At 39.2% G+C, this 25,390-nt stretch overlaps 1 protein-coding gene across 1 annotated transcript in view; it reads right to left on the reverse strand.

Annotated features, from left to right (window-relative positions):
• The window catches only part of LOC126416999 (cilia- and flagella-associated protein 44-like), a 582,681-nt gene that overhangs the window by 329,628 nt on the left and 227,663 nt on the right, over positions 1-25,390 (reverse strand). Inside the window, exons 11-12 of the mRNA XM_050084886.1 lie at positions 1,718-1,988; positions 1,265-1,484 (exon numbers count right to left, since the gene is read on the reverse strand). Of these exons, the coding sequence (XP_049940843.1) occupies positions 1,265-1,484; positions 1,718-1,988 (491 nt within the window). The remainder of the gene's footprint in view (positions 1-1,264; positions 1,485-1,717; positions 1,989-25,390) is intronic.

Consider the following 25,390-nt stretch of genomic DNA (forward strand, 5'->3'; position numbering starts at 1 on the left):
GTGTACACGATCAAAGGCAGATTTTTTCTCTTTTCTATGGCATAACCCTCACATTAATTACCACAAAGGTCTGTTCCTCAGCATTGAATGTTCTGAGTTTAATTCTATTTCATCTCTATTTTTCAAGTACACTTTTGACAACCTTTCAAGCCATAGAGTTCTGCAAAATATTGTCCCTAACTAAAAAGTAAGTTTCTATGATCCATTTTAATGTCTACATAACCAAGCTTTGCATATCAAGATGTGGGCACCAAAGTAGCCTGAAATTACTATCTTAGTTCCCTTAGTCTACAATTCTCAATACTCATTGCTTCACCAGGAAACTGACATACCAGGAACTCAAAAGAACTCATGAAGTGTATTTGCTTCAATGGTTTGAGAACTTTCTCAGTTAGTAACTTTCACTTCCTGAATGTTATGTACCTTAAGACTGAGTGAACATTCTCTCCTCCATGAAAGTTCTTAGCATACTCATCTTCACATAAATGTGGTGAGTCTATTTTATGAGCTTGTAATCTACATTGATTACATATGTATTTGCCTTTAGGTGCAACATTATAGTGCTCAATCCTCTGCTATTTGTATAAGTCCACATGATTTGGCATGAGCAGTAACAACTCAAGACAAATATGAGGTCTGGCAAAGGACTGAGACTGCTCACACTGCCAAAGAATTACTTATCATGTGTATTAGTGTGTGATTCTTTTTGACCTCGTAGTGTGTCATTATGCTGTGACAAGTTCAACTTGCTTGATCAACTCAGTCACAGTTCACAAGCAGTTTGGTGCAGATGTGGTTATGTACTCTGACACAAACTAAAAATAACATATGGTGTATATTTCAGTATTCACTAAATATTTTCAATTTTTAGTGGCAGATTTCAAAGTAGGGCCCATTTGAGTCCATGAACAATTGCATGCATTCCTTTCAATGCTAAAACCATTTCTGCTTGTCATTTTCTATACAGTTGCAAGGACAGTCCTTCACATTCATCTTCTGATGGAGGACAAGAGCAAATCTGTAGTAAACTGTTTGGCCAGTGCCACTGAGCCACTGAGCAAGTTGAAATTTGCCACAACTTAACACAAACAGTGCACATTTAAAACCCAGTCTTGCACTAATATGCTATAATACATTAGTCATCATCAGCAAAACCAGAGCAATAGAAACTTAGTAATTGCAGCTGTAACTGCAATTTTTTGTTTAATTCCAAGAATGGTATGCATAGAAATGCTTCACAGTAAAAGTTATTTCAGGAACTAACCTGTACAAAAAATAGTTTATTTCAATATCATCTGCATCAGCTATCATAGTGGAACACACAGGATCTTCTTCACCAAATTTATATTCATACATATAGCCTGCATCATAACCTCCCATAGATAACCAAATTATATCTGGTGCAACATACACAGCAAACAGTACAGAGTTTGGTACTTCTGGGAAGTACAGAGGCTCTAATTTTTCTTCTGACTCTGAATCCTCTGTGAAAGTACATTTAAAGCAAGCATTATTCACTACAGATCTGGCTCACTCTGCAATTGACAGGTTAACACGATACTATGATCAAATTAATTCTCTTCAGTTATTTTCTGCTCATAGGATTACATTCATTCCATTACTTACAATCTTTGTTAATATGGAAGGCAGTTATTTATTGGACTCTTATGTGCTATAAGCATTTGCATAATTACTCATCATGTAAATGAATATTTACCAAAAAATGTTTCCTCATCAATATCTAGATGTGGGTTTTCCTCCCTCATCTTTCTTAGCTCTTCTCTTTTTTTCTCAAGCTTCTTTTCTTTCTTAGCTTCTATTTCTTTGATTTTAATCTCTCTTCGAATCATTGATTTCACAGACTTGAACTGTAAAACTCTTGATTCAACTCTCAATCTGAAAGTTTTCTTTGTGTAAAAGACAGGTCTTTCAGGTAATATCATTTCCATATAGTGCCCAGTGCTACAGCCAACCATTAAAGTTGAGGCCTGGATAAAAAAAACATCAAATAAGATCAGATTTCTGTTGATACAGATCAATAGTAACCAAATAAAATCAGTAAGTATTAATTCAGAGAAGGATAGATACACACAGACACAGTTTCTTCTTTAACATCATGAAATTAATTTTTTTGGTCACAAATAACTAAGCAAAGGAGTATGAGACAAGGATTATTAAGCACGGTAAAAAGATTCATGAAATAATGACAAATAAGACTATGTTTTGGACCTGCATAGCACAAATCATATTAAAAAAGCAAAACACGGCCAAAAACTGCAAACAGGGAATTATGTTGTGTTGTTACAACATTGCATCCATTTACCTAGGGTACTTTGTTAGAGAATGTCTTCCGACATGTACATCTTATAGTGAATGCTTCCCAGTAATATTTTCCTGATATTAAAACAAAATAAAAGAAACAAAAAAGGCAATGCCTGAGTTTTATAAAATTGTGTTAGTGTTGAATCCTCAAGTTTTTGTGGATTTGCACAATCTTCATTGTCCAGATATGACTGGCTGCTGGCCAGTGTAGACACAGATCAGCTCTGACTGGAGAGTTTACTGTACCCAGCATACAGTGTCTTCTCACCATAATTCCACCAGGCACTCAACACAGTGTTTGTGGTCAGTGATTATGGATTTGGATTTTCATATTACATACAACAATCAGACAATTTGTGTCATGACATCAGCACAGTTTGGCGAGGATTTTGTATAAATCTGTTATCTACAGGTGCAAGTTGCCTATTTTATTTATTAAGAAGCTGTAGCTATAGCCTAATTTCCCGTTTTGGTTAGCTGCAGGCAACTCGAAGATGTTCAACAAATGAAGTCGATTATAACACAATAAATGTTTAAATAATACAGCGGACATGGTTTTCAGTAAACATTACCATTAGTGTCAGCTGTGGTGCTCAACATGATCAAGATTATACAAGTAAGCTAGGGTGAATAGCTTTGGGGCTAATGGTTAGGCTTCTTTTGCTCTGAATTGTTACAAAGTTACAATGACTTTCCACTGTTGTTACAGGACACATACTTTTGTTAGTAACATGAGTCCATTCACTACCTAAGTCTACCACTAATTTGTAGAACGTGAATGTGGAACACCACATTGCTGGATGGATCTTGTCGTTAATACCTAGGGTATTAAGCAGTACAAGAAGTTATTTCTCTGCCGTATTCAAATTCAATCATGGGCATCTGCAAGAATGGACAAGAGGTGTTACTGCTGCCCCCCCCCCCCCCCACCGGCATGCCTATGATTTTGCTAAACTGCAGGTTTAGGTAATCCTGGCATAAAGTGGTTAACTACAATCTGAAATTATTTGAAAATCTTGTATGCTTGGCACTCTGTAGCTTGTATATATTAGTTAAAAGACATCTTGTAAACATCATGAGTTGTTTTCTATCTAGGAACACACGGGAACAATGGCAATAAAAGAGATACAATTCATTGGCTCATGGAGTGATGTCAACAAGAATACAATGAGAGTATTTCACACATCACAAACATGCTTAACAACTGATTTCCCAGAGGCCTGCACATGCCGTTATAAAGATGCTATCTGCTGTGGTGCCCAGGGTCACTAACTGGAACACACGATACTTATTTTGCATAAGTCATGGAAAGCAAAGGGCATATGGTCTGTGGCAGCCACTAGGTACCTCACCAGGCATCAGCAAGACATGTTGGCCACATTGCAAGACCATGCCTACAACCAGTCACAAGTTACTACAGGGCAGCACGTCTCTTCCTGGAGAACAATGACAATATTATGAAAAGGAAAGCTGCTACTCACCATAAACGGAGATGATGAGTTGCTTATAGGCACAACAAAATACTGTCAAACAAAGCTTTCAGCCATACAGACCTTCATCAGAAAAGACATTTTGTTGTGCCTATCTGTGACTCAGCATCTCTGCTATATATTGAGTAGTAACTTTCTTTTTCATAACATTGTCATAAAAAACAAAACAAAAAACAGGAATCATTGTGGACATTTATTGTCTATGAGAACCAGCCAACTCATGCACTGACTGCTTGCAGACTCTCAATTAAGCTCTCATCAACGTGCCATCAGTGACAACAACGTAATGTCAAGAAGTAGGCTTCTGTGTTGGAAAGCAGTTTTCTTCAAGTGCTGATCATTTCAGTGTTAATTCCAGCTCCAGGGAGTTAGCTGCAGCCAAATCCATAGAATTATATTTTTTTGGAACTGCAGAAGATGCAAAGTTAATTTGTAATAATAAATTGTGATGAACAGATTTTTAGTTTTCAGTAGGACAATTAAGAAGATATAGTACTCCTATTGCGGCTCTCCCTCTCAATTAAAAAAAATTTTTTAAAACCAACAGATTTTGCACTATCCATGCCAGGTGTTGCAGGTGCAATGTTGCACATGCACAGCAGACTAGTGATGGTAACAACCAAATGAAAAAAATTGATTATTTTGGTTGCTGGAAAACAATCCACTCATTCGGTTGTCATTTTAAGTATTGGTTGTATAATTTGTTCATTCTTTTGAGTGAAACTAGTCTCTGACAGCAACGGAATGAGAACAGTCATTCAGTTAGTCAGACAACTCATTTTGAGTGAAACCAATCTGTGGGAGCAACCAAATGAAAACAGTTGATTCATAAAGTATGAAAACATTCAACATCATTGTAGCTTTGAATATTGATGGAATTATTCAATCTTTCTTTTCAAGTGAAAACAGTCAGTAGCTTTTCCAACTGTTGAACTATGTGTTCATTCTTTCATCTGAAACTACTCTTTAGTAATTTAGGTGTCTCAGCTATCCAGGCATTCTTCTGAGTGAAACCAGCCAGCAGCACTTTCATTAGCTGAACTAAAGCAGTGCAACATTATATTGCCAGAAGGCAGCCCTACTCCCACAGGTAAGTGAAGAAATCTCTCAGTGGGTATGCCTAAGTTAAAATAAGCATTACATATGTTCATTTAATTATGTACTGATTGGAGAATTTTTTATTTTCATCATTTAAAACCAATTCGTATACTGTGCGGATTAAGTAGTTCCAGATGCTATTAATGTGAAACTAAGTAAGCTAATGTACCACAGGGGTAGGCTTGCCATCACTTTAATTGCCAGCCCCGGACAAAAACTTCAAAAACAGTGGATAACTGGGTCAAATCTGATTACCAAACACACACAGTCTGTACATGATAACTGTCCAATTGCCACACCAATGACACTTTTTCCAGCAGTGGAGGCAAAGTCACCCACAACAAATGCTGATAGTTCTGACCTGTTAGGTAATGTGGAAGGAACACTGGTCCCAAAATATGGTCGCCAATGATCCCGGCCCACTCATTCCAGTTGCACTGTGCTGATGATTGCTGTCACCGTACCATGGGGGTTCTGCACACTTTCAGATGACTTTTATGAAAGCTGATGATACCACTCTGTCTAAAGGTGGCCTCATCTGTGAATAGAATGGATGACACAAATCCTGGAATCATGGTTCCAAGGTGAAGAAACCAACAAAACTGCTCCCAATATGGAAAGTCTGTTGCTAGTAAGCCATGCACACTCTGTAAGTGGTAAGGGTGGTAACAACTGTCATAAAGAATGTTCCACATGGTCATATGGTTTGCCCTGTACTGGCAGGCCAACTGCCTGATACTGACTCAGCAATCACCTTCCACAGTGTTAATCACATTTTCCTCCAAGGCTGGTGTCTGAACATTTCAGGTATGTCCTTCACAATTTCCTGCTTCCTGGAAGGATCCTGTCTCAGGCAAATGGTAAAACACTGTTGCAAACACTGAACGCTGTGGTTGTTGTCAGCACCGATAGGTCTCCTGATACAACCTTGTCTCCCGCCACCCATTGTCATGTGCCTTATTGTACATAAACACCATGTCAGCAAGCTATTGATTCAAATACAGAAACATTGTGTACAATGCTGTATCACATCCACTACAAGGTGAGTGAGCAAGAGAAGTGAATTGTACACAAAATTACCAATTATTATGGCAGGAAAGAGCACTAGGGCATGTGTGAGGAACAGTACCACCCTCTAGGAGGAAACCATGCATACTGCAACTGTGGCTACATGGTACAACACGTGTTGGACCGCAGCCTCTGTAATAAAGTACCATTGAATAAATGGTCTCTAGCATGGAAACCATGCATTTCTGGACATAAGTTCATTAGATCTTTTTTTGTCCCATATCCTCTCATTGATCAATCCCTAGAATTTGTACCCAATGGAAAAATCAAATGACTTGGGTACCAATTATACATTAATTCTCTATTATTCAAAAACCAGTGTTGACCAAGAAAACATAGAATCCCATGGATATTTTAAATGTAATTGTAACCATTTCTATATGGTTACAGAAGAAGCAGGAGGAAGAGGAGGAGGAGGTGTTTAATGTTATGTCAATAACAGTCTCATTAGAAAAAAAGACAAGTTTAGATTAGGGAAGGATGGAGAAGCAAAGCAGCCATGCCCTTTCAAAGGAACCATCATGGCATTTGCCTTAAGCAATTTAGGGAAATCATAGAAAACCCAAATGAGGGTGGCTGGATGCAGGATTGAACCATCGTCCTCCCCAATGTGAGTTCAGTGTGATTGCAATAGGATCAAAGATCTGTCCTAACTCTCACAGTGCACAAATCATCATGCATATGTATTACAGCTGTCAAAATGTTAAAGTGGTGACATTTCCAGCTCAGATTGGACGCCACTGTCACAGGATGTAAACATGGAGCTTATGGATACGACAAAGAGTGTACATAAGGTGAAAAGGTAGAATCTAAAAATGGCTTTGACCCACCCCTAATTATGAGGTCATACACCAAGAGACAGAAGGAGCAAATTATAACAGAGATCAGATCACATTAGAAAAGAGTGAGGAAATCGAAAAAGATGAGATTATACGAGGGCGGTTCAGAAAGTAACCTCCGATTGGTCACAGTGCGGGTTGTGGGGGAGTAGCGACGCCATCTGTGCGTTCACGCACTCAACAGGTCAGTCGGCATCAAGCCGTGGTCGAGTGGACGTCGTACCTGTGCTAGTTTAGTTTTTGTGGCAGTTTGAAATGTGTGCTGCAATAGAAAACCCCGCCAAATGTGAAGTGCGTGCTGTCATAAGGTTTTTTACAGTCAAAGGATATTCTGCAGCAGCTATTCGTCGTGAGCTTTGTGCCGTGTACGGACCAAGAGTGATGAGTGAAGGAGTTGTCCGTGAATGGGTACGTTTATTTAAAAGTGGACGAGAAAACGTTCATGATGAAGAGAGGAGTGGTAGACCATCATTGGTGACTGACGAACTCGTTCAGACAGTTGATGCAAAAGTTCGTGAAAATCGACGTTTCTCAATGTCGGAGTTGTCTACTGGTTTTCCACAGATTTCTAAGACTCTCTTGTACGAGATAGTGACAGCAAGATTGGGTTACCGTAAGTTCTGTGCACGATGGGTGCCCAAAATTCTTACCGACCACCACAAAACTCAAAGAATGGCCTCTGCATTAGACTTTCTGTCACGTTATGAGGACGAAGGAGAACCATTGTTAAACAGAATCGTGACCGGTGATGAAACCTGGATTAAGTACGTGAACCCTGAGACAAAAGAACAATCAAAGATGTGGGCACATTCAAATTCGCCTACCAAACCAAGAAAAGCCTCGCAAGATTTTTCTGCCAGAAAACTGATGGCAACGGTGTTTTGGGATGCCAAAGGGGTGTTGTTGGTTGAATTCATGGAACGTGGTACGACCATTAATCAAGACGTGTACTGTGAAACAATAAAAAAGTTACGACGGGCTATATAGAACAAACGCCGTGGTATACTGGCTTCCGGTATCGTTTTTTTGCACGATAACGCCCGTCCTCACTCTGCTCGCAGAACAACGGCCCTTCTTGAGTCCTTCAAGTGGGACGTTATCAACCATCCACCTTACAGCCCAGACCTGGCGCCAAGTGATTATCACCTCTTCATGCATTTGAAGAAATGGCTCGGGTCGCAGCGGTTTGATGACGACGAAGAGCTCAAAGATGCGGTCACAGGCTGGCTCCAGGCACAAGCGGGTGATTTTTATGCAGAAGGAATTTCAAAGCTTGTGAAGAGATACGATAAGTGCCTCAATCGCTATGGAGACTATGTAGAAAAATAGTGCAAAGATGTAGTTGTAAGATGTATATATTAAAATATTTTTATTTAACTTGGTGTATTTTTTTAAATCAACCGGAGGTTACTTTCTGAACGGCCCTCGTAATTTTACCCCACCGGAATCACATCGCGGATAATATAAGTCATTTGTTTCGAAAACTTAGGCTAGTAATTGGCTTCAGGACAGAGAACACAACCTTCTTGCCTTTCAAGCCATAGAGTTCTGCAATATATTATCCCTAACTAAAAAGTAAGTTTCTATGATCCATTTTAATTAATGCAAAAAGCTCTGCTTCACATGTTGGTGTAACAACAGATAGAACTTCTCATGGTCATGTGACAGGCTATGCTGGTGTTACTCTTTCCCTCTTCATCTACGGCAATGTTTCCACTTCCATTTCCACTGTCTGATAAGGCAGCAGAAGATTGGGAAGTGTATAAGCACTGCCTACAGCAAAATTTCCATACCTTCCAAGTTGTGGATGCAGAGTTATATCGTACACTGTTTTTGTCAGATCTTCTTCATTGTCTTTTGACAATTTTTGCTAGTTGTTGTATTATCACTGAGCATGTGCGGTCTGGCCACAAGTGTTTAATTCTACCAATGCACAAAACAGACCATCAGTCTTATTGTGCCTGGGCCATGAGTCTCCATGGCCTTAGTAGCAAGTTCCATTTTGTCATGTCCAAGTCAAAAGAGTCATATGCAGACATCAAAGTTCATGGTGTTACAATCCTCTCCACTCTGGATACAAAAGACTGCTGGTGGGAACTCCAATCAGAAAACCATTCTCTCAATGAGATGTGATCCATTGCCCAGGTGTATGAGGTCTCACACTCTCGAGGACAACTTAGAGGCAATGCAAGCTGACCGGTCCAGTGGCTCCCATGCAGCATGAAGACAGCCTTCTAGCCACAGCTCCCTGTTGCCATTGAGTATGTCTTGTTACTCTCAACATGATAGGTCAGAGTGTCCCCAGCATTGGGCCATCTGTCATAAGCATCAGAAAAAAGGTCACATAATGGAAGTCTGCCACTCAACAGCATAGAACACAGCATCAGAGAACATGGATATGGATCCCCAGGAAGCATCATGATCAGGGCCGTTTCCCGATCAGGAGTGCAGTAAGCTTTTTTATCAATGTTTTGGTTCTTTCACTGCAAGTGTGACTGCTGGTGGACACCGGCGCAGCTGTTTCCCTGCTTAATGCCCGCATATATTCAGACCTCGGCTCTCCTCCGCTGTCACCAGTAAAAGGGCACCTGTGGGAATATGATAAACACCAGATCTGTTGGCTTGGCCAATTCACTGCTGACATTATCTATAGATCCGTAACTTGGCATACTACCTATAGTGTTCTTAATCAATCATTGGAATCTCTGTGCTCTAAATTGCAGGATATTTTTGTGGAAGGCCTAGGGTGCACCACAGACTTTAAAGTCCACGTAACCTTGAGGCAGTCAGCTCACCCTAGATTTTTTTGTGCTCAGCAAATCCCTATAGTTCTCTGCTCCAAAGCCAAGGTGGAGTTGGACCAGCTCTCATATCTTAGGGTCATGGTTCCCATTTTCTCTAGTGAATGGGACACACCCCCTTGTTATCATGAATCAACCCTCTGGTAAACTGTGACTTTGTAGTGATTTTGAAGTCACTATGAATTCACAGTCCATGGTCAACACACACCTGCTGCCAGATCTGACAGAGCTGTTCACATGCTTAACAGATCAATTTCTCTCCAAACTTGATCTTTTCAAAGCATATCACCAGTTACCCTTGGACAGGATTTCCAAATGTATCATGGTTCTTAATACACTTTTCAGGCAGTATCAATACCAAAAGTTTTTGTTTGGCATAGCAAGTGCCCCACAATTTTTCAACGTTACCTGAAACAACTCACGTCCACTAATCCACACTGTTTCAACTACCTGGATGACACTGTCATTACCAGACATACTACAAGCGACCACGTGCTCAATCTCTGGGCCCTTTCTGAAGAACATGGTTCTGCATTGCAATCTAGAGAAGTCTAATTTTTTCCAACCCTCTCCAACATCCTATAATAACTGGATGTTTAACCCCTAGTGAGCCTGTTCAAGGGCATTATGCATCTGCTGTCTCCCTTGTCGTTGCATGAATTGTAGGCTTTCTTCAGTGAAATACCTTATTAGCACCAATTCATTTCTGGGGTGATCACCATTACATGCCCTCTCTGCCTTCTTCATAACAAGGGTGCTTCCTTTTGTTTGTTCTCCAGCATACAACCAGGCCTTCCCCATGCTGAAGGACTGTCTCAGGTCAGCACCATGTCCAGCTACTTTTGATCCTAACAAACCACTGGCTTTGGCTACAGATGTCTTGCAGTATGGTGTGGGGTCAGGTCCCTGATAAGGTGGCCCACAGGTTGCAGTGGTGGGCCTCATAGCCCTCCAAATACCACTAAGACATTCATTTTTGCCCCACTGGGCACCATGTCGACCCGTACACCTTATCCAGTCAATTTGGACCCCAAGTTTGATTGGATTGAGGATTGGAAGGGATCACTGATGCCACAGCATCTAACCACATCCTCAAGCAGGTCCTCCACCTCACCCAGCAGGATTGGTTGTTTCATCTCCTGACTGTGCTTCCAAATCGCTTCATAACTACTTTGCCTTGCACCATTGTCTCTTGGTCTTAGATGGTGTCCAGCTCTTCTTCATGGACAACACACCTCCCAGGATGGTCATTCCCATGAGTTTGCAGTGTGAGCCTTACAGCTTTTGCATAAGGGTAACTTGGGCGTTTCCAGCACCAAAGGCTTGGCTTGCAAACATGTGTACTGGCCCAGCATTGAAAGGGAGCTGGAGCATTTGGTTTCTGTATGACCCCAGTTCGTTAGTCAACAGGCGGCGCCCAATGTATTATTTTCCCTGCTTCTCAGGGCTTCAATTTACCCATGGCCTCCAGCAACCGAGTCCTGCGAATGCATCCATTTCTGAATGTGTTTTGGCTGATTGCCACTGACATGTTTTTGTGTTTTCCATATTTACTTTTTTTTCCCTTTCCTCCTGTGGAAGGTCTCTCAGTTACTCTCATTCCTTGCAACAGACCTCTGTTCCTGTCCTGTCCCAGGAATTCTGTGATTTTTGTGTTGCTGTAAGACATTTGTCATGTTTGCTTCTCTCCCTGCCACTCTCAACCTAACAGGGAGGTTGAGCACATGTTTCGCACCTTTAAGAAACAGCCAAAAAAGTATCTGCAGGACCTACCTGCTGAGGAGGCATTACTGTTTCTTCTGATGTCCTACCAGATGACTCATACTGCAGCTCTGCAAAGCTTCTACACAAGTGCCAGCCATGGACACTGCTCCACCTCCTCCATCTGGGTTCTCACATGCCATAGTACGAGGGTAATCCCAAAAGTAAGATCTCCTATTTTTTTATAAGTACAGAACTTTGTTTGTGTGGCAGTTGGTCACACTGTTACGAAGAGTGCTTCATGCGCTGTGTGTAAACATGCGCATACCATGCTGAGACGTTCAGTCTTGTCTTGGCAGCCATTTGAGAATGGAGCTCCCATTGGATATTACTGCCAAGTGCAAATTGCGCACAGTTATTCGGTTTTTGAATGCAAAGGGCACTGCGCCGATTGAAATCCATCGCCAATTGACAGATGTGTATGGAGAGTTGTGCACGGATGTCAAAAATGTTCATAAGTGGTGTAAAGAGTCTGCAGCTGGTCGTAATGAAATTCACAACGAACAAAGGAGCAGGAGACCATCAATTTCTGAGGAGACAGTGCTGAAGGTTGAGCAAAGCAATGCATGTGTGAAGATCGGCGGATCACCCTGGATGATCTCTGCACGTTGGTTCCTGAGGTTTCCCGAAGCACCGCTCACAGAATTTTAACGGAAACATTGAATTACCGGAAAGTGTGTGCAAGATAGGTGCCATGCATGCTGACTGAGGACCACATGCAGCAAAGAGTTGATGCTTCCCGTGTATTTCTTCACTGCCTTGCAGCCGAACAGGACAACTTTCTGGACTCGGTTGTCACGGGTGACAAAACCTGGGCATACCACTTTACACCTGAGACCAAGGAACAATCACACCAGTGGCGGCACCCTTCTTTGCCAAAGCTGCGGAAATTCAAACAAACACAGTCTGCCAATAAAGTCATGACAACCATTTTTTGGGATCGGAAAAGGGCCTTGTTGGTCGACTTTATGCCCACTGGGAGCACAATTAACACTGACAGGTCTGTGAGACTCTGAAAGAACTCAAACGGGCAATTCAGAACCAAATAAGAGGAATGTTGAGCTAGGGCATACACATTCTCCATGACAATGGTCGCCCACACATCACTTGGCAAACTGTTGCTGTCCTGAAACAGTTTCAGTGGAACATAATCACCCACCTACCCTATAGTCCTGACTTGGCACCCAGTGACTATCACCTGTTCCCTAGGTTAAAAGAACATTTGGCCAGAAAGTGATTCAGTTCCGACAAGAAGGTGAAAGAAGAGGTTCATAACTTTCTGAACAGCATGGTGGCGAGCTGGTATGACATGGGCATACGAAAACTGCCACAGTGTCTACAAAAACGCATCGACATAAATGGTGATTATGTCGAAAAACAACTAAATGTTCAAGCTGTAAACTGATGTAAACCATTGTAGAAATAAACAGGTCTATGTACTTACAAAAAAAATAGACCTTGAAACTTCCTGGCAGATTAAAACTGTGTGCCGGACCGAGACTCGAACTCGGGACCTTTGCCTTTCGCGGGCAAGTGGTAGAGCACTCGCCAGCGAAAGGCAAAGGTCGCGAGTTCGAGCCTCGGTCTGGCACACAGTTTTAATCTGCCAGGAAGTTTCATATCAGTGCACACTCCGCTGCAGAGTGAAAATCTCATTCTGGAAAATAGACCTTACTTTTGGGATTACCCTCGTACTACACTGTACCATTCTTTACACCATGGACGGCAATCTTTGTGTGTGGTTTTGGTTGGTTCCCCTCCTGGTTACTGGTAACCATCATGCATCAGACCACCCACCATGTCTACACTCTACAGACAGGAGACCCGGAGGTCTGGTGACATCAAAATCAGCTCCAAGTCTGGGTGGGCACCAACCCACCCATCCTAGATGCACCACCACCTTCACCTATTTCCTAGTCACTGGGTGCCACCTATCCACCAGTACTCCAGCCTCAATTTCTGTCTATGTCACCACTGCCCAATACAACATCACAGACTCTGGTAGCAGTTCCAGTGCCCCTCCAGCTGGTAGACATGCACCTTGCCGGTTCGATGTCTCCTGCATGGCATCAAATGTGGTGGAGTTGCCTCCACCTTCCCCACCGCTACTGGACATCACCATGAGCTCAGCTTCAACTGGCCATCATTGGTCCTGTCATCCTATGCTCCCACAGGTGGCATGTTGGAATACTCCTCATGCTAGCCACTTTGGCCCATATTCCAACACTGATTGGGAGTTTCTCGCCTCTCTCACCTCCAAGGTCTCCACAGATGTGGATGCTATCTGCACAATGCAGCTGTACACTCCTTGCCTAGAAAACCAGCAGCACTCAGACCCAAGAGTGAGGTGGGTAGTGACCACATAAGATTCCACACCTGCAATCTGGACATGCAGACACTAGAGCAGGCGTCACGTATCTTGGCAGGTGGTAGGGGAGTTCTGCGCAGCCAGCAGTTAGTGGTGGGGGGAGCCAGCTGCCAGCCATGGCAGTGTAGCCACACTATGCTTTTCCGCCCCATTCGACTGTCAGCTACTGACTGCCGCGCATTGCAGCACGCGCACATGCAGGAAAAAGGATGAGCGCAGTAATACCTACCATATACATCCTTGTGAGAAAGGCGTTGTCATTGAATTGTCTGCCTTTAAAATATGGAGTTGTATAAAATGTGTAAAAAAAAAGCTATGAACATTGGCAAGAATAATAGACAGACTTGCATTGTTTATTGTGCCTGTCAATTAACACAAGAATACCGTGTTGAGTAACTGGGAAAACTGCTGCGCATTTATTTATCTTTCCTACTCTAACTCAGAAAATACAATCTCCTTGTGCTGCCTTGAAAAATAAAATTAGAAAAGTAGAAGAAACCTCTTGAAAAAATGTATACCTACTGATACTCAAACAATTTTTATAATACACATAAAATGTTTTGCAGTACATGTGAGTACTGAGAAAAATCGTGGCACATACAGGGGTATTTCTGTCTCCCTTTCAAACCCAGAGAATACATTCACCCTGTGATAGCTTACCATCTGTAGTCAAAATTATTTATTTGGATTGCAGGGGAAATATTCACACATGTGAAATTTTTACATACCAGTTTTTTTAAGTGACCTGAGCAAACGTCTGAGCAGTCTACATGCAGAGCATCTTTTTGGCACATAGCTGAAAGAATCATATTTCAGAAAATATAAAAAGAGCCTGTCATACATTAAAAATCATTATTATTAAAAGAACCAAAGGCACTTTCTGTTTCAAGACACCTCACTTAACAACAAATAATTTATAGTTGTTGATATTGTGTCTACTGTACACAGTTATTGTCTACATAATATAAAACAAGTTTCCACGTGCTGTTTGTTGGGACTAATTTTCGGGAAAGCAAGAACAATTACTTTTTCAGAAATGAAGACAGCAGTTTGACTAGCATAAACACAAACAAAATTTTACATATTTTGACGGATAATTCAGTAAGAAAATCAAAGAGTGTAATCACTGAAGACAAGCTTTAAACAAAGTCCACAACGAAATTGTGTAAGAAACTAAAATATTTTTATAATTACTTTACCAGCCAGGCAAACCTAGACTCAAGTTATATAATATAGGCTTATGATTTACAATATATGTTTAAATGCTTACTGCATCATTGCAGTACTGTCACAGGTATCCCAAAACATCATCTTCATCCTCACTGTCTGATAAAGACGAATCCGAATCGTGAAGATTAATTATGAAAGGCTCCATCACCGAGCCTCTGTCGATTTCCTTTTTAAAATCTTCTTCCTGGAGTGTTTCCGAATGTCTGATGCAGTTTGTCCATGTGGATATGCTCACGTTGTCCACTGCTTCATGTTGTGAGTCTTTCCACATCAGCAATTCAGAAGGTGCTGTTTCTTTCTGAGATATGGGCTTTAACTTGCACCCATACCAGCTCAATAGGATTGTAGTGGCACTGATATGGCAGTAACCTGATTACTCGGTGACCATGCTGTCTTGCCAGTTCATCTAACTCATAAATGCGGTATTTAGCCTTGTATGCATTTACGAGCATGAGTAACTCTGCCCTGGTCTGTGACGCTGACTGAGGAATTCCATTAGACGAGAACCATGAAATAATTTCATCCTTCCTGGTATTTGAAGTAGGAGCCTTATTCACCCGTACAGAGTGCACGCTTGCATCAGAATGATAGTCATCTGATTCCTTCGTCTTCCATGCTTTAAATATTAATTTACTCTCTGGTATGAAGCCTGTCTCTGCAGAACCAGCGTGAAGCACAATAAGGTGTCTCCCTTTTCCCACAGGAACCTTCAGGCCACCAACATCATCATTTATCTTCCAGCACATTGGTCTTGAATGGTTCTGGTGAACGTATGTTTCATCGAGATAATAAATACATGCTTTCCTGGGTTGTTTTATCTCATGTATTTCTCTCAAGAACACAATTCTTGCTGCTATAATGTCGCTTCTCTCTAAGAGCAATTTTCTTCCCGCCATTGCTCTTTCTGTATTTAAATCCCATTTCCCTTAATATTCTGAGCATGGTAGATTTGCTGCCGTTGAAACTTTCAGCTTCTTTCATGTAGGAACATAATTTATCTGCCGTAGGATATTCACCTTGGCTATACATGTCAAATATTTTGCGTCGTAACACATTCTTGCTGAAATCATCGAGCTCACTTACGAATTTCTTTCGATTTCGGCACTTACCAGGCGACTTAAAAATAGGTGATTCATTCTCTTCATTAGATGCTTTGGCTTCGCTGGTGATCCATTGTACAGTTCTCAAACCGATACCACATGCCTCAGCTGTTTGTTCTTGGCACTTGGCAAGACTGGGCGACACTTTTTTGTCAGCTGTGACTGCCGCTTCCAGCTCCCGTCTAAAGAACTGATACACACGAAATATTATTTCTCACGCCTCCCTATGTAATACTGGGTGAGATTTGCTGTTGCCACTCATATTACCACAATGCCTTGCAATAACTTCCGAAAAAGCATGGCACACAATGCTAAAACCAGCCATAAACTTGTTCTGCTTAAAACGATATTAAATCGGGCACTCACTATGGCTGACAGGCTCCTACTGTTCGGCAGGTCATGTGACTTCAATGCTACTGTGCATCCAGTCCTCACCCACCAAGTTACATGATGCCCATTCTAGCCCCAGCAGAGACCTCTATTCCTAGATGCATGTGCAGCCTCTCCATACTGAACTGTACCAGTTGACCGACAGCTTATAAAGTCGGGCCTGGCCAGCCTCACCCTCAGTCATATATTGACATTTGGCCTAAGTGTCTCGGATTAGTATTGCAGCCACCTCATGGCAAATGTTTTCCTGTACCAATATTCTTGAAATAATAAAGTGTTCTGTTTTTATTATCTGTGTGTTCTTGTAGTCAGAAAAACAACCTTAATGAACAGACAGAATTGTAAACTAAGATGTGCACACATAACTTTGAAAGTGTTTCAAAGTCTTTTAGCCAAATAGGTTCAGATGAGAGTGAGTAAATGTGACTAATTTGATGTAAGAAGTTTGGTTCAGCATTAGATACAGGTCTGAGTTAAAAAACTCAATGTATGGTAGACACAGACCTTGCATTACATCTAACTTATTCACTGTGTTGTTTGTTAAATAGAAATCAATTTTTATCTATTTGCATATAATCTACACTTACATGTCTTATACATTCTATACTTATACACTAATTGTCCAACCACAGATTTAATGTATATGTCAGTGCATGTCACAGATATACAGGGTATAACAAAAATGTAAAGCACAAATTGGAGGACACATTCCTCACACATAGACGAAGAAATTATGATATGTCAACATGGGTCTGGAAATGCTTTGTTTCCATCTTACAACTCATTTTCTCTGAGTCACTAATCATAGGAAACACGAATATCACAATCATCATGTATGGTAGGACATCAATCCTCACACAACTGTTGAAACAAGTCATCTACAAAGCTGATGTTTGGGCCCGCATTGTTGGTGACTGTTTGGTAGCATCTCACTTTCTTCCACCCAGGTTCAATGGACAAATTAATCATAATTTTGAAAAGAATGTTCTTCTTGATCTATTAACATCTGTGAATTTAGCTGTGCAACAAAATGTGTACTTCATACATGATGGAGCACCTCCTCATTTTAGCGTTAATGTCCATCGGCTTCTAAATAACACGAATGAATTAAGTTGTGAAAACTTCTACCTAACAAATGAAAATTCACTGCTGCAAAAACTTAGACACCATGAGTTCCTGACCTTCAAACAAGTAAGCCTAAACTGCAAGACTGGAAACAATTAAGTGCTGTAAAAGCAAGAAAGATATCAATCACGGCACATGACCTGAAGTTTTTTGATAAAAACAGGTACAGTATACTCTCAATAAGTGGTTGCACTGATGGCAGTAAATTTACAGAACTCGATAATGAATGTAGTAAATGCAATTTTTAAAGAAACATGGTGAAAAATACACAAATAAGATACAACACCAGATCCTCAGTAAAAAGTGTAGTTAACCTCTGGTAACTACCATAATGAAGTGTAATGAGCACAAAAACAAAAAAACATCATACAAGATGCTGACTTGGAAGGTAAAATGCTGTTTAGCAATGAGTTTGTAGTTTGTGTAAGTGGTGCGAATGATGTGAGAAGCAATGAAGCTGACATCAGCATTGAAGTTCTGAAGAATTTCCTTGTCGTTACTGTCCCACATTGGCACGATCTGACCTATAACTTGTACATAAACAAGGAAATAATAAAAACTAATATTAGAATTAAGGCAGTATCTTCAAACTATGGAAATATCCTACATATAGAAAAGTTGGATAGGGGCCAACACGCTAACCACAGATTGCACTTGAATTATGGAGGTACACGTTATTTGTGTGAAAAATAAAATCAAATAATAAAAGAAAGGATTGAACTGAAAATCCTTATAAATAAAAACAGTTCGTTCATAAGTGGAAGTAGTAGTAGTAGTAGTAGTAGTAGCTTTATTCATCCTAGATCTCTTTTTGCAAGGATATAGGACATGTCAAAGTATTTACAAATTTAGATCAATTTCAAATTAGCTAATTCGTATTACACATATATTTACAGACTTCTAGTTAGAGACAATCATTAGATATACTCCTGGTATAGAATACTTTTTTTACAAATAACTTATTAAATAATGTAATGCCACACTGTTCACTCATATCTCACTATTAGTCACTGCACACACTATACATACATTGTTTCATAACACTTCACTCACTACACACACACACACACACACACACACACACACTCGCGCGCTCACACACACACACACACACACACACACACACACACACACACACACCGGTGATCTCTGGGTCATTTTCCATACCGCAACTTCCCATTTGCAATGCTGAAAACCTGAGTCAGCATCTTCCCATAATGAGTGAGATGTTGAGCTCAGAAAGAGGAAGAGGTGTTAGTACTGTGCTATGCATAGCTTGGGGGTAAGTGTTTCTAGAAAGGAAAAAAGAAGGAAAAAACATAAAGTGAAGGTGTTATGGGGAATGTAAGATATTTTATAAAATCATTATTATTATTATTATTATTATTATTATTATTATTATTATTTACCTGCATAACATTTTTTTATGAAGCACTACTGTTTTAGCTAAGTAATCCTCCGATGTATAAAATGTATTGCATAACAGGTACTTTGCAGCTGTCTTTTTAAATAAGTGTATTTTTGCAATTTCTTTAATCTCTTTTGGTAATTTATTGTACAGTTTTATTCCTTGGTAGAAAATGCTGTTTTGAGTTTTATGTTTATTTTTTATTATTAAATATAAATTTAGTCTCTCTCTTGTAGCATGGTCATGGACAGAACTGTTTGTGCAGTAATTACCAATATTATTTTTGATGTGTACAACTGACTGGTAAATGTATTCACATGGAGCAGTTGAAATCCCCAGTGTTTTGAACAGATCTTTACAATGAGCTCAACTAGTATTTTTGGTTATTATTCTTATGGCTCTTTTCTGGAGTTTGAAAATTGTGTTCATATTTTGTGCATTTGTTCCCCAAAAAAGAATGCCATAGCTAAGAATTGAGTGTAAATATGAATAATATGTAACTAAAAGACACCACATGTTACACACTGATGATAGGATTCTAAGGACAAGGCTGTTTGCAAGTACCTTTGTGTGTTTACATCAGTTCAACTGAGATACAATATTCCTTCCCAGAAATTTTGCATTTGTTACACAGTCATTTTTTCTCTTCAAACTGAAATTCATGCCATTAATTTTTTTATGTTCAATGTCACTTTATTGCTTACTGACCAATCATAAACTTCCTTGAGAGTCTCAGGAGTTCTCTTGTTTTCTCAGTGACTATAATATTGCTGTCATCACCATGAGTAACACTACTGGGAAAGTCATTGATGTATATCAGAAACAGTATTGGTCCGAATATGCTACCTTGCAGAACCCCTATATTAATAAATTTTGGTTCTGATAAGTGTTTTACTAAATGTTTAGATCTATTTGAAGTATGTGTTATCTCTATTCTTTGTACCCTATCTGTTAGGTAAGATTGAAACCAGTCATTAGCTACCCATCTTATTCCTAATGCTTCTAATTTATTTAATAAAATTTTGTGGTTGACTGTATCAAAGGCCTTAGAAAGATCCAAAAATATGCCTGTGACACACTCATCTTTATCAAGAGCATCAAGTACAAATTTTGTGAATTGTACTATGGCTGACTCCATATTTTTGCCACTTCGTAAACCAAACTGTGATTTGCTTGAAAGATTGTATTTATTCAGATAAGTCATTAATCTGTCTTTCATAATTGCTTCTATTATTTTAGAGAATAGTCACAGCAGGGAAATGGGCCGGTAATTTTCTGTCATCTTCATTACCTTTCTTAAGCAAAGGTACAACTCTTGCCTGTTTTAACTGCTCTGGAAATGTCCCTGATGTGAATGATTCATTTATTATATTTGTTAAGAGGCCTTGTATAATCCCTATGCATTGTCTCAGTACACACAGTAGTACTTCATCTAAGCCTACTGACTTTTTTATTTTTTAGTTTTTGAACAGTTTTATTGACTTAATTTTCTGTCATTGGAAGTAACATCATTGTATTTAGTGCAGCATTGTTTACAGGTGTTATATTTGTTTGGGGCAATTTTTGCTGTATCTTCTCTGCAATACTTGAGAAATGCTTGTTTACATAGTTTGCTAAGTGTTCTCGAACATTTATTACCTTATCCCCCTCCCTTAGCAGTATGTTATTCTGCGTTTGTTTGCCTCTCACTGTTTCCTTTTTTATAACATCCCACACTGCTTTGCTTTTATTCTCTGCATTAGATATTATTTTGTCATTAAATGACTTTTTTGGATCAATCAGTAATTTCCTTTAGATATTTTTGTATCTATGGTAGAAATTTAAGAACTCTGGTTCATTGTGAATCTTTTTCATGGAATTGAGGTGTTTAAGTGTTTGGGAGGACTTCATAATACCTGCTGTTATCCATCTGTTTTTGTGTATGTTTATACAGACATCCATACTTCTGGAAATGCCTTTTCAAAGTTCAATTTAAACAATGTGGAGAATTTAGAGAATTTCACATTCACATTGGTTTCCTTATACACTTCATCCCAGCTTTGTTTTTCTAGTTCTTTTAAAAAATCTTTTACTTTGATTTCTGAGAGATGTTGTTTGTAGGTGTGTAGTTTAGGGAATGATTTGATGCCTGATTTTACTATTGTTATTTGACAGAGATGGTCTGACAGCCTGAGATCTTTTACAGCTACATCACATTTTTCCCTGTCCATATTTGTGGCCACATGGTCAATTACTGATAAAGTCATTGTAGTAACCCTTGCTGCACTACTGACCAATAGGGACATGCCAAAACTTTGAAGGATGTTTATGAAGGTGCTGCTGGATTCATTTATGATATTACTGTTGGTGTTAATGTCCCCACACAGAATTATGTTGACTTTTGTACTTGAGACGTTATCTACAACTTCCGTTAACTTATTGAAAAAAGTGTCCACACTACTACTGGGAGATCTATACAAATACAAAATGATTAATTTATTGGTGATATCAAGTCCTGTTAATTCAATAGCTGATATTTCAAAGTGTTTGTCTTCACTTACTGTATTGAGGTCATGTCTTGATTTGAACTTTGTTCCTTTTCTGATATAACTGCATGATCCTCCACCCCTTGAAGTAGTCCTGCAGTAAGAGATTGCCTTTTCATACAATGATAATATGACATGTTGGATTTCTGTGTCTCTACATCAGTGCTTAGTAATACAAACCACTGTGCAGTTCAAAGATTGGAGCTCAACTTCTAATAGTTGTATTTTTTTATTTTTTTTATTTTTTTATTGCATGTTTTGATGGAGGATTGTTATGCCTCTTAACTGCTCCATGTTACTCTTTCCAATAGTTTGTTTTTCTTTGTGAAATCTGGTATATGAGATATTTAAGGTGTTAAAATCTGTCTTGCTAGTGATTGTTTCAGTATTTTTTAAAGTGCTGGAGGTACTCTTTAGGCAGGGGAACCTATTGTCTGGATTTATCCTAAAAAAGATCTATTTTTCCTACCTATGACAACAGGTATAGAAACCATTTGTGGCCCGAGATCCATATTTTCATGAATCAGCTGTACTACTCTTCCCTTCCCAGTCCTGTTTAAGTGCAGGCCATGCCTAGTGAATCACCATCTGTTGATAGTCCCGACGGGCACAAGAGAAACATGAGCAAAGTTGGCTGTACTCAGAGCTATCCCTAACACCAAACTGATTCACCTCACATCTCCATCAAGGTGTGGTCGATCATGATGCCAGAACAGCTCAACAAAGTGTACGTTGGTGCCATGAGTCAGGGAAGCTATCTTGTCCAGGTCACCACCTATGTCATATGCCCCATCCCTGTCCAAACCGTTTCCCACCTCACCCACTATCACTACATGGTCCTCTTTTGTAAAATCCTTACATAAAGACCCTAGGTCCTCTATCACGTGACTTAGCCCTGCATTTGGATTGAAGATACTGGTGGCCTGGTATGCTGCCCCTAAACTTTCCTGTAACTTAGGGCCTACTCCTCACCCATGGCTACTATATAGCAGCAGCACTTTCTTCTTCCTAAGACTTTGTACATTCCTAGGCTTCTTGGCCTCAGTTGAAGTGTGTTGCACATTTCCTGCTCCTTGTTCAACCTGAGGCTCTTCTCCACTAAACTCTGGCAGTGGTAGATACCCGTTTTTGGTGTTGATGATAAAACTGTCATATCATGTTCTCTTTCTTCCTATCCTCCTACCAGCTGCCAGTTCCCAACCACCCTCCTCCCCCTATCTCCCTTGGTCCTTATGAGTTCCTTCCTTGGTTCCTTCAACTGTTCTTAAAGGGCACTTCTTAAAGGGCACAGATTTTCCTTTCCTGTTGCCCAATCAGAAACTCTTTTAGAGTAAACAGCCTTCATTATGCATATGTTAAGTCAAAGTACTTGACAACAAAATCATAAATGACAGTAAACTCAAAAAAATATCACAAAAGCCCAATATATTACCAACAAAACTGAATACATTGATGAATTTCTAAGTGATAGTAGTCCTTAGATTCATCTCATGAATGAACTAGGGTGCAAAACTGAAGAAATTTGTAGCATTAATTTAAGTAATTATAAACTGTCAGTGTGTATTGTAGGAAACAACATAAAGGTGGTGGTGTTGATATTTATGTCAAAAATAATGTCCAGTGTGAAAAAATGGACTGTGTAGATAAATTTGTATGTGAGATGGTTTCTGAAATGCTGCAACAAGAACAAAGCTCAGAAATAGCAGTTTAATAATACATATCCCCTAACAGTAATATGGAAGAATTCTTTTGTCACTTATAGGAACTTGTTGTGAATCTCTCATCTCATAAAAAACAGACTGTAATAGTAGGTGATGTGAACATTGACTCCTTCACTAATAGTACTAATTATCTTAAACAATGGAAAATCCAGGATGGAATTATATTAATTATCTTAGATATATTGACATGTTATACTCCTATAACTACACCCATGTGAATTCAAGAGCAACAAAAATAACATGTGACTCTCAACATGTATTTACCACGTTATTACAAACTTAAACAAGAAAGATCTTGTAGTTAGAACCATGAGAACCATATTTCAGATCATAGTGGATTACTCATAAAGCTCCATACATATTAAGAAATAGTATCTCATGGGGACCTACTTACCTATAAGAGAAAGCTAGACTATCATATATTAAAGGAGACCCCGGCACACAAAAACTAGAATCTGATAGGCCTATACAAAACAGAAGATATTAACGAAAAGTGGGATAAATTTTATACAACATTAACCCATTGTCTTAATCAAGCATGCCCAGTAATCAAAAAACTAAGAAAAACTGACACTTCTAAGAACCTTGAACTTCCCCCCATTGTGATAACATTGAAGGAAGATATTCTTTTTGTTGTTGTTGTTGTTCTTTTTAGAGACACCAAACTGCAGTTCTTCAAAAATAAATAGAAAGCATGTAGAAAAACCTACAGGGAAGCACTTAAGACATTAAAAAAATTGCTGAGTGGCACAAAGGAAGTATGTGAGAGATTCATAGATGAGTTTAGTAAGATGAGTAGGGAGGAAGTGATATACCCACCACAGGTGCTAAATCCCAGTAACATCAGTAATTCATTCTTCCTGGAGTGTGCTACAGAATTGGAAATCATGAAAACCATTCCAACTTAAAAGCAAATACATACATAAACTTGATGATAGAAACAAAGGAGCTTTTTAGACCTATCCAGGGCCTCTGACTCTGTAAATCATTCCATTCTTCTATATAAATCAGAAGTTCATGGAGTCAGAGAAGTGGCGTTAGATTTGTTAAGATCATACATCACTGAAAGAAGACAATGTGTTAAGCTGTATCATACAAATGGGGTACACACATAAACAGTAAAATCATCTTATAAAATTCTTAGCTGTGGAGTCCCTCAGAGAAGCATTATCAAACTTTTTTTGTTTATTGTGTACATCAATGACAATAATTTCACAAAATTCAAGCCTAGTAAATTATGCCAATGATACCTCCTTCATAAGCTGGGGATCTACAAAACAGGTAGCAGTGCAAAATAATACAGAGAACATTACCCCCATCACAGAATATCTCACCAAAATCAAATTGGCACTAAATAAGGGGAAGACAATCCTGTTGGAATTTTTACTACATTATAAATCAAGACAAGTGGATATTGAGCCAGAGTATTCCATTGAAGCAATTGATAAACATAAATTCCTGGGTATTTATTTATTTATTTTATTTATCCATCTGTTGACAATAAATATTGTAGTAGATGAACATCTTAAGTGGAAGGAGCACATCAGCTATACATGTAAAAAAATCTCCTGTAACACCTACCTGCTAAAACACCTTTCTAGCATATTAGTGCCACCTGTCTTTAGCCAAATCTGTTTTGGAATCACACTCTCTCACCTACAACATTGTATCAAGATTTGGGACGGGACACCAATGGTATACATGGATACGGCTTTCAGAGCCCAGAAAAGAGCATTTAGGATAATAGCTAATATTAGTAAACAACAGTCATGTAGAGAATACTTTATTACGTATAACATACTAACATTGTCTTCATTGAATGTTCCCAGGGCTATACTGTTTGGAAAAGAAAATACAGAACATAGTATAATCAATAGTGAAATAGTATAATCAATAGTGAAATCCATAATTATAATACCGTACAAGAAAAAGAGAGGATTGCCACATAAAATTTAGTAATAAAAGAGCAACAGATCATAGTCCATTTTCTGCTGGAAGACATTTTTATAGCAGACTGCCAAATAACATAAAAATGTTAAATGGAAACATATTTAAGACAAAATTAAAGCCACTGTTAATTGCTAAATGTTTGTACTCCATCAAGGATTTTTAATGATATTCTGCACAATTTATCTTTATTTATA

Source organism: Schistocerca serialis, chromosome 8, assembly GCF_023864345.2.
Source record: "Schistocerca serialis cubense isolate TAMUIC-IGC-003099 chromosome 8, iqSchSeri2.2, whole genome shotgun sequence".
Taxonomy (NCBI): Eukaryota; Metazoa; Arthropoda; class Insecta; order Orthoptera; family Acrididae; genus Schistocerca; species Schistocerca serialis.